Source organism: Dendrobium catenatum, unplaced genomic scaffold (genome assembly GCF_001605985.2).
Source record: "Dendrobium catenatum unplaced genomic scaffold, ASM160598v2 fragScaff_scaffold_365, whole genome shotgun sequence".
Taxonomy (NCBI): domain Eukaryota; kingdom Viridiplantae; phylum Streptophyta; class Magnoliopsida; order Asparagales; family Orchidaceae; genus Dendrobium; species Dendrobium catenatum.
Window position 1 is genome coordinate 392248 of NW_021318827.1, and position 11133 is coordinate 403380.

An 11133-nucleotide genomic window follows, 5' to 3' on the forward strand; every position below is an offset into this window, starting at 1 on the left:
TGGGTTGAGGGAGAGGGAGAGTGGGTGGTTATGGGTTGTTGCTGAACCCTTTGACCGTGGACCGTTCGTTGGACATTTGAAGGCCTTAATGATGTCGGAATTCGGCGATCTTGGGCTCGTTGGATTCGTTTCGTCGGGCCGCTCGATTCGAGTATAAGCTCGTCAAAATCGGAGACCGTTTGGTAACTCAAATTGCGGATTGAACCTTCCAACAGCACTTTGAGCCCTTGATTCGGACTCATTTGGGATCGGATTGGGTTGATCTTGGTGTCGTTGGGTTCGTATTTCCTAGACGCTCAGTTTGACTGTAAGTTTGCTGAAATCGGAGTTCATGTGCTCCCGGATTTAATTTTTGAAGTTTCCAACTTGATTTTTGCCTCGAGATTCGTGCCATATCAAGATAATTTTTGCATGACGTATCAAGTCTTATTTAGAAAAATTTCTTCACATGATCAAAATCTTTTTTTCTTTATAAATAACTTTCAGCTTTTAGGTTCAAAATATTTAATCTATTGTTTCATCTATATACATTTTATAAGTGGCATTCCTCCATGTTTTTGGCTGGGCTTATTTGATCGTCATATGCACTTCAATAGCCTCCACATAATTCATAGCAGAGAGATGGCATAAAGCTTTCAGAAGAATTCAACAAGGAAGAGTAATGGTCGATATAAATAGCCCACAAAAGTACTCTCTCATATTTTTCCTTCAAAGAGCTTCTTTTCCAGATTACATATACATATATAATCGAATAAAACTTAAGTCTTTAGTTATCTACATGAATGAACAAAATAGTTAGAATAATCTCAATCAAACAATCTTATGAAAAAACAAAATGGAAATTGCAGAGCAATGAGGCACTCTGCCTGCTTCATCTTCTTCCCCAGCACTTCGGTGATGTATCCAAAAAAGCATCATCAAGCTCAGTTCTTCTTAAAGTTGGGAAGAGTTAGAGACACCTTTGGAGAAGGCATTCCCATGTTCAACAACCTTGGAGACAGCCGAACCTTCGGACTCGGTCGAGGCGACGGTATCGGAACCTTATTACCAAGAGGTGAGGGGATGAGTCTTGGTGAAAGATTAACTTGCTCAAGTGCTTTGCACTGCAGATCAGGAGGGTAATCCCTGACACATCCAATTCTTGGTCCATTTCCAGTGCTCCATTTGCACGAAATTCGTCGGTTGAATTCGAGCACTGTTGCTTTCTCCACCACATCTTGGTTCCTAATTCCATCAGGTAATGGAGACTTGGGAAGCTTTTCTGAACTCTCAGCTTCAACAATGGTGATATCCTTTACAACCTCTTCTACTTCAGCTACATTATGACTCATTGGCTCATCACAGGACTCCTTGAATGCTGGGAATTCGTCATCATCAACAGAACATCTCTGTAAAAACATACATCATTTGTCAGTAATAGTAGCTCGCAGATTGGAATATAAGAAATGAAAAGAAATATGTACCTTAACATCTGTAAGGTCTAAATTGTTGTCCTGGAGGAAGCTGAGGAACTCCTTGAAGTTTTCTTCAGTTGGGAGGTAATGACCACTGTATGGCCATATAGCCTGGATAGAGTAATTCAATTATAGTTTTAGTTAATAGGGGACCAAAAAAAAAAGGAATTTTAGTAAGAAGAAGATAGGATCTCAGTCAATCTATGTGGGTATAATTGCTCACCTTGAGAACTCCTTCTTTGGCAATCAGTCTTCCAGCAGCTGTAGTAGCTGCCCCAGCTAAAAAGCTTGAGTGTTGAAATTTGCCTTTCATCTTCTGCTCATAAAGTAGAACAATATAATTTTAGTCACATGGAATGAACAATAGGGAGATTTACATACATACCACTTCATATTACTCTATTTACATATTTAACACATGAAACTTTAATATTACATACATATCACCCATAGTTCATTTTCATATCAAATATGAGTGATAGTAATGAAATATATGAGTGGTAGGAAAGAAATATAAGTGGTATATTTGATATTAAAATAATATAGGGTGGTATGCATGTAATATTAAAGTTTTGAGTGTTAGATATGTAAATAGGATGTTATAAAGTGGTATGTATGTAAATTTCTAGGATAAAACATGCAGTTTTCCACAGTTTGTATAAGCCCCAAAATAAAATGTTCTTAACATATAGATTGCATGCAATAGATAAATATATATACCTGCCCCACATACAGTGACCTTGATGTACTCAAAACAAATATCCACTTTGACTCTTCATCAGTATTTACAAGGTTTTCACTTAGTTTATACACAAGCTTCCCATTCTCCACAATGACTTCATATGCATCCCTCTCTTTCTGCAGAAAAGATGATTTATATCAGAAGTGCACATCTCAACTGAGAAAAGATGATGAGAACACAACAGATAAATGAGGAATGCTCAGTGTTTGAAGACATACTGGTCCAAGATATTTGATGCATTGCTGCTGAAGCTTGCTTCTTGGGCACTTCTCAAGATTTATTTCTCTGCCATCCCCAACATCCAACCTTCATGGTTCAGGAGGAAAAAAAATGTAAGAATAATATAAGAGATTTTGATATCTGCTGCTTCCATGAAAAGATCAAAATTCTAGTGGATTCTCTATAAGATGTTTACCAGTAGAAAAATGGCTCAGTGCTCTCACTGGCGAACCAAACATCGTAATATAGATGCAGATTGTGTCCATATCGATGACGCGGATCAATCTATACGGTTGAGACACAAAGAATAACATAAGCATCTTAGAAATGTCACTAACTTAATAAAAGAACAATGATAGAAATTTGTTATTAAATAATGATTGCACAGATCATAAATTTGTTACTTACAGCCTCAAGCCAGTGCCTAAGTGCCAGTTTTTGAGCCTTCTCATCTTTTGACAAACCTTTTCCAACCTAAAAAAACAATAGCATTGAATTAATGATTGCACAGATCATAAATACATTAGTAAAATAAAAGATCAACGGTTGAAAAAAGATGGTAAAATTACCTTGGCAACTCTCGTGCGCGCCCTCGCCCATCGTGAAACTGCGGTTTGAGGTTTATCAAACTCAAAATATGTTACTGAGCTATGCTTCAGACACGCAAAATCCAAAGCCTTCCACCTATGAACCATAATAAATCAAATTTATCTAAGAATAATATAAAATAATGAACATATTGATTAGAACTCAAAGGAAAGAGGAGGGATTGAAGACTAACCATAGCTCCTCAACAACCACAGCACAGTCAGCCAGATTTCTTCGAGTCCGATAACTTTTGTAAACCTTTTGCAGCTTAACAGCAGCTGCATCAAGCTCGCTCCGTGGTCGAGGGGAACAAAATTCAGGAATAGAATTTGAAGGGTTTAATTCTGGCATGGATTTATTATCGATGCCCTTAGAGGCAGTGATCTCTTGTAGAACAGTATCAGTCAATTGGGTCTGTAATGAAAAAGTGTTTTGAGGTTTTATTTCTTCTGAAAGCTCCCATTTTTTGAAACTTAATGACCTCTCTATGATCAAGGTGCCAAGCGCCATCTTTGCCAGTGAACTATTTTTTTTAAAGCTCAGTGATCTCAATGTCGTCTTAATGTCTTTCTCGCTGAAACTTAGGGACTTAACCAGAGCAGCTTCAACCTTCTTAAGACCAACGATCCTTCTCACGGATTCAAGCCATGCCCATGAAAGTAAAGAAGAGGATAAACCCATTAACCAGAAACAAAGCTTGAGCTCTGTTCTTTAACAGAAGGTTTATCCTGGAAGAAATTTAAACTGTAGTGAGGACAATATTCAATGACGCAAAACAACAAAGTAATCCTTCAAATTTATGATGCCTCTGAAATGAAGCATAAAAACACTAAACTGATGTGTCTTATTCACCCTAAATCAATCAGTAAATTCTTAAAAATAAAATTCCAAAGATTTCATAGAATCAAAGCTTCAATACATATAAGGATGGAAAATTGTAAGAAATAGGAGAAAAGAAATAAAAATAAAAAATGAAATCCCAGCCCGACAAGCTACTATTGAATCCGCAGACTAAGGCTCTGTTTAGTTTGAAAGATTTGAAATAGAGGAAATAGAAATGGAAATTTGTAAGGAAATTGAATTGAAATAAGTGTTCGTCCAATTTGTTTGGTTGAGGAGAAATTTAGTGAAAAAGAAATTTCTATTTTTTTGTTTAGATTGAAGGAATGATAAATAAATTGAAGAATGAACACAGCCTAATGTTATTCACGCTTCAGTTTCACCTCAGCTTTTCACTGTGTTTAAGAAGATAATCATCCGTATGTTATAATTTTCTTGATAAGATCATTCTTTCATGAATTAAACCCAAATCAAATGGTCAAGATATTACGCAGAATTCCTCAAAATGAAACAATACTCATAAGAGGGCATTGCAAACAAAAACCCTAACCCTAACCTTCAATCCCAGCAAAACAAAAAAGAACAGAAGCGATAGGAGAAAAAAAAATTTCTAGTCTTTACCAGCTAGATTAGCAGCAGGGATCAAGAATGCTTCAGCAATGATTGAAAGAGTGGAGCAAATACAAAGAATCAAAAGGAGAAGCCACGACGAAAACAACCCAAACCCTCAAATTACTTATAGATGCACAAAATAGAAGTCATAAAAGGGAAACCCAGAAAAAATAAAACTGCAAGTGTGCCCTTCAAAGACGAAAGAGGTAGACCTTAGAGGCAGAGGGTAGTTTCTCCCTGGAATTCAAAAGGGTGTACTTTGAAATATCGTAGATAAAGGGGCTTTAAATGCTCATCAAGATCTAGCTCTCTCCTGATATTGCCACTTCTTAATGAAAAGCACACGAGGTCTTTTGACCAATTTAAAAGTAAAAAAGGTCAAGGTTCTCGCTTCCGAACCCAGTTCCCCTCTTTCTCGTCTCAAAATCTCCGCTTCTCCTTCAACATGCTTCGTGGAACTGAGTAATATAGAGATGGTAGAGGGAGAAAGCACGAGCGAGGTGAAAAATGAGTACGCGCAGCTTCTCAGAAGTTCCGCTGAACTTCAAAGTCGTCCGCTTTCCCTGAACCTGTGACCAGCATCGTCAGCTAGTATCCTTGCTCATGCGTGGAAGACGACTGACTAGTCTCCCCATTGTGTTTTTTTTGGAGCTAATTGATAGTATCAGTTCATTTAGATTCGTCTTTGTACTAATTTTATTTAAGTAGAGATGTATGTATAAATTATAAAATTCCTAAATATTTCATTTTTTTTGAAAATTTGAGGGCAATGATTATGTTTATGTAATAGTTCAAATTTTTAGCTATCAAGATATTATATGCTTTGACATAATGACCTTATAATTTTATCTCGTTCACGTTTGCGTATCTTTTAAGGAGGTCACTCGTCTAAGGATTGCTCCTCACAAGAACGCTTAATTTTTTAAGTTTCTTAATGAAATTCCATCCGTGACACCGAAAAATGACTCAATATTTAAGAATTTAACTTTATGTTCATAAAGAATTTCGTACTTTCATTGATGATAAAATTTTTAAATATTTGATAAATGATAATAAAAAAGAATACATCTACAAATATAATAACAACTATTAGTTTGTGTGGAATTTGATTGTGTCGATCAATCGGACTATGTTGTTGCCTCGGACCTCTCCAAACTAGCACCACGGCACTTCGAGGCGGATTGAACATTTATCTTTCTCGTTTTTCTCAAGGGTTGTATCCCTTGGAGTTATTAACTTGACTTTCTCTTATATTGTAGGTAGTGAGTGGTGTATGTGAAAAGAGAAGCAATGAGAGAGTGAGAGAGAAGAGATTTTTACTTATTTATCCCAATTTTCATAGTGGATTTATTGGTGTGGTGTGACTTTATGGTTTTTTTCCTTGTTTGAATTTTTTCATGCTAAATCTTGGCTCCTTTTACTTTTTGCTGCTTTTACTTTCATATTTATTTCTCTGTGATGTTTTATTTTCATCCCCAACAACTGGCATTAGAACGTGGTTGTTCAGATTGAGTGGGAGTAAAAACAGAAAAGGTAAGGTACAAGATTGAGAAGTTCAAAGGTTCAAACTTTGCATTCTGGAGGATGTAAATTAAAGATTTATTGTATCAGAAGAAGTTATATTTATCATTGAAAGGAATCACCAAGAAGTCTGATTCTATGATTATGGAGGAATGGGAGGTTCTTGACTGGAATGCACTAGGTTTTATTCAACTTTCACTTTCCTCATATGTTGCATTCAACATTGTAAATGAGAAAACTACAGTCAATCTCATGGCTGCATTGACTAAGATGTATGAGAAGTCGTCCACCTCAAACAAAGTGTTCTTAATGAAGAAGTTATTCAATATGAAGATGTTGGACAACATCCCAATAGTAGAACAATTGAATAACCTAACCACAGTAATGAGTCAAATATGTTCAGTTGGCATCAATTTTGATAATGAGGTAAGGACATTACTATTGTTGTCTTCATTGCCAGAAAGATAGAATGAGCATGTTATTGATGTGAGTAACTCTTCAAGAAGTTCCAACCTAAACTTTGAGGACATTGTGGAGTTAGTGCTTAATGAAGAGGTTCGTAGGAGGGCGCACAGTGAATCTTCAAATTCTTCTTTGAATGTTGAAGCAAGAGGAAGGGTTTAGAGATAAATCCAAGTAAAAGGATATCTAAATTCAAGAGAGGAAAGTTTGCTTCTGGTAGAGGGAAAATTGTGTGCTGGAGCTATGGAAAGAAGGGCCACTTGAAGAAGAATTGTACAGTTGCAAAGAAGGGCAGTGGTGGAGGTCAAGACAAAAATGATTATGCAAATGTATCTACAAAAGAGTTTTTGTCATATTCTCTAATTTTATCTCTCTACAATTCTTAATTATGGGTGATAGATTCAAGTACTTCTTTTCATGCAAGTCCTAACAATGAGACATTTAAGAACTATACTCAATATGATTTTGGTAAAGTATTATAGGAGACAACATCGCCTGCAACATTATTGGACAGTGAGATGTTGATATCATAATACTGAATGGGTCAGTTTGGAGACTAAAAAATATTAGGCATGTTCCATATTTGAAGAAGAGTTTAATTTATGTGAATCATATTGCAAACTCAAGCCATGTGATATCATTCACAGAAGATTCGTGGAAAATGACAAAAGGGACTATGGTTATAGCTCATAGCAATATTGAAGGCACCCTGTATGTTATCAGTAGAAGGTCAAATTCTATTGGAGTAACATATTCAGATGTTGATTGAGGACTTTGGCATAGAATACTTGGTCTTATGAGTAAGAAAGATATACATTCACTTCATGGGCGGACCCATGCTATAGTCAGAGATAATTTTTGTATTTTGAGCCCCATCAAAAAGCTTTTTTGCCCTAACTTTATCAGTGCTACCCATCCCGCCTGCCAGACTCTAGCTCGCAAGTCTTTTATTATTTTAGCCACTTTCACGAAATCGCATTCGGCAATCAAATTTCCACGTTCAGTCGCCCCCTTCGTCTTCGTAGCCCTCCCCTCTTCTTCCCATTCGACGTTCAAGAGGTCGCTGCGTTCTCGCAAGTCGCAACCTCCAGCTCTTCGCAATCGCAAGCTCTAGCTCTTCGCGGTTGCTGTCTTAGGCGCTCGTCATTCGCTAAGGTAACTTTAATCTAATGATTAATCTTGTTCTTTTGGCACCTCCATGCTACTCCCCAGTTGCCCTATTTCATGTTGAATGAGTTTCAATTAGTTTTTAGAGCATTTTAATCTCAAAACTTTTAACATCCATATGAATTAAAATGTGAAGATGTCAAAATGAAAATGAAAGGGACGGTGTGTACTGCATTCATTCTTGTTCTTCCTTTTCTAGCTACGATGATTTTTTAATATTGTTTTAAACTTGTTTTATGGTTGATGAGGACTAAGTCACTACATTTTGGGGATCTTGCTTGTTCTTCCTTTTCCATAGCATTTTATTTTTGGCGAAAATTTCCTTTGGAAAACTGGAGGGGTAGAAGTGGAGAGTTAGAGAAATCATTTGGAACTCTTTTGATTTATGTAAGAAATGAAAAATGATTTTTTTTTTCTGATTATGTTATCATTTGTATATAGTTCTATTTTATAAGTTTTCAAAGTCTTAATTCATTGCCAAATTGCTCATGCTTTAGGAAAGATTAGCTGTAATTCTTTATGGGTTTTTGTGATGTGTAATCCTTTATTGGATTATGAGAAATGGAACGATTATTGAAACTCTCATTTTTTTTCCTTTATCTAGTATACTGTTAAACATGTTTTAGTAAATCTTGAGAGAATTAAAGCTTAAAAATTGTTTGTCATGACTATTATTAAATTTATCAAATTTTTATAATTTATTATTATTATTATTATTATTATTATTATTATTATTATTATTATTATTATTATTATTGTTGTTGTTGTTATTATTATTTAATTAATTAAAATATTGTCCACTCTGAAAAAAGGAGCTGGACCCACCCCTGATTCATTTCTTACAAGAGGAAAGCTTCATGGTTTAAAATCTATTTATTTAAATTTTTTAGAACACTGTATATATGATAAGCAACATAAGGTGAGTTTTTCAAATACTAGTTCAAAGGTAAGTAAAAAAAGTTAGAGTTAGTACATCACTATATGTGGGGTCCTGTTATAGTTCTTTTTATATGAGGATTATTATATTTTGTAACATTTATTAAAAATCAAAGCAAAAAGGTACAGGTTTACCTCTTAAAATACAAGTCATATGTGTTTGGAGTTTTCAAGAAGTGGAAGATAATGGTTGAGATTGAGATAGGTTTGAATCTTATGTGTCTCATATCAGATAATTATGGTGAGTATCGTGATAAGTTCAAGGAGTATGTGCTTTGAATAGAGTCATGAATGATTTCACTATTCCAAGAATACCACAATAGAATGTTGTTGCAAAGTACATGAATAAAATTATCATTGAGTGCGCCAAGAGCAGATATTACATGCTAGTCTACCCAAACAGTTCTTGGTAATGGTAATGGATGCTGCAATTTATCTGATCAACTGTGGTTCTTCAATTTCTGTGAATAAGGGGTTACCTAAGGATGCATGGAGTGGAAATGAGGTAGTTTATCTCACCTCAATTTTTTGGTTGTTCATCCTATGTTTATATTATTACATGATTTAGGAGTAAGCTTGATCCAAAATCTATTAATTATATTTTATTGGATATGGTTCAAATAAATTTTGGCTATAAATTGTGGGATTATCAAAATCAGAAGTTTATCAATAACAATGATGTAAAATTCAATTAAAGTGAAATATATAAAGATAGAAATGAGACTCCTAAAAATTCTTTCAAAAATTTTGAGATAGAGGATGATGATGATCAAGAAGGAAAAGCTAATGAAGCATAAAGAGTATATCAAATACTTGCTGCTGAAGTTAAGAGATCTAGTAGAATCACAAGACCAGTACAAATGTATTCTCCTTCCTTGTACTATATATTGCTGACATATAGTGGTGAATGAGAGTGTTATGGTGAGTTCATTCAAGTTAATAATTTAAAGAAGTAGTAGCAAGCCATGGATGATCAGATACATTCACTTGAATTGAATCAGACTTAGAAGTTGATAAAGCTACCAAATGGTAAGAGAGCACTACAGAACAAATGGGTTTATAGGCTGAAAGAAGAACTTAATGGTAGCAAGTGTTATAAGGCTAGCCATGTAGTTAAAGGTTTTTAGCAGAAGGAAGGAGTGGACTTCACTAAAATTTTCTTTTCGTTGGTAAAGATGACAACAATTAGAGTTCTATTGAGCATGGTAGTAGTAGAGGATTTACATCTAGAGCAGATGGATGTAAATATAACTTTTTTTCATGTCGACCTCAATGAAGAGTTGTATATGGTGCAATCTCATAGATATATGGTCATAGAAAATGAAGATCTAGTGTATAGGCTTAGGAGGAATTTATACGGACTGAAGTATGCACTAAGATAGTGGTACCGGAGATTTGATATGTTTATGTCAGATAATATATATAAGAAGTACCACCAAGATCACTATTTTTTAATATTTTAATAATAATAATATTTTTTTTTGTGTTGAAGACATGCTGGTTGTAGGGTCATATATAAAAAATATGTTCTGAAGGAATAATTATCAAAGGAGTTTGAAATGAAAGATCTAGATCCAATAAACAAAATTCTCTATACGAGAATCAATAAAGATAGAAGTGTAGGTATACTGAAGTAATCTCAGGTAAAATATGTTGAACATGTGCTTCAGAGATTCAACATGAGTGAGGCAAAGTCAGTTTGCACTCTCTTGTGTAGTCACTTTCAACTATTCAATATATAATCACATAAATCTAAAGCAGTGAAGAAATAATGAAAAAAATTCTATATGCTTCAGTAGTTGGAAGTTTGATCTATGTTATGATGTACAAAATCATATATAGTATATGCAGTAGGAGCGGTCAACATATTTTTGAATAATTCAGTCTTGGGAGGTGGTTAAGTGGATTATCAGGTACTTGAGAGGATCAATTGATAAAGGTCTTTGCTTTAGTGTGGCAGCGATTAATCTATAGAGATATGTAGATTCTGATCTTACTGGAGATCTTGATGGTAGGAGGAGCACAATAAGCTATATCTTCACTTTGAGAAAGACTGCAGTGAGTTGGGTTTCAAAGTTTCAGAAGATTATTGTGCTCTCAATCACAGAAGCTAAGTATATTACTATCACTCAGGCTAGTAAGAAGATGATTTGGTTGCAAAGTTTCTTTACGAAACTTGTCTAAGGGCAAAGGAATGAAAAGTTGTATATTTACACCATGAGTGCAATTTGCCTAGCTAAGAATGATGTATTCCATGCCAGAATGAAGCACATCTTTCTTTGATATCATTTCATCAGGTTGCTTCTAGAAGATAGTCTATTATTTTTGGTGAAAATACACACAACCAAGAGTCCTATAGACATGATGACGAAGATGGTGACAATTGATAAAATAAAGTTATATGTAGCTTTAGTTTGTCTTCATAGAGGATGAGAACAAGGGTGAGCCACACTATAAATAGTATGATTGATGGTGCAGATTGAGAGAAGGATTGATCAATTCAAAGTGGGATATTATTAATCTATGTGGAATCTGATTGTGTCAATAAATCAGATTGTGTCAATAAATCAGATTGTGTTATTGCCTCAGACC

At 34.8% G+C, this 11133-nt stretch overlaps 1 protein-coding gene across 1 annotated transcript; it reads right to left on the reverse strand.

The window, feature by feature from the left end:
- Positions 1–622: 622 nt before the first annotated feature.
- LOC110113890 (IQ domain-containing protein IQM1) lies at positions 623–5127 on the reverse strand. The gene is made up of 10 exons (XM_020846600.2): positions 4668–5127; positions 3197–3731; positions 2985–3099; positions 2824–2889; positions 2612–2700; positions 2415–2502; positions 2175–2312; positions 1678–1770; positions 1464–1565; positions 623–1388 (listed from the first exon to the last, which is right to left on the reverse strand). Exons 2-10 carry the CDS (start codon positions 3682–3684, stop codon positions 924–926), a joined length of 1644 nt encoding a protein of 547 aa, XP_020702259.1. The 5' UTR covers positions 3685–3731; positions 4668–5127; the 3' UTR covers positions 623–923.
- Between the last annotated feature and the right edge of the window lie 6006 nt (positions 5128–11133).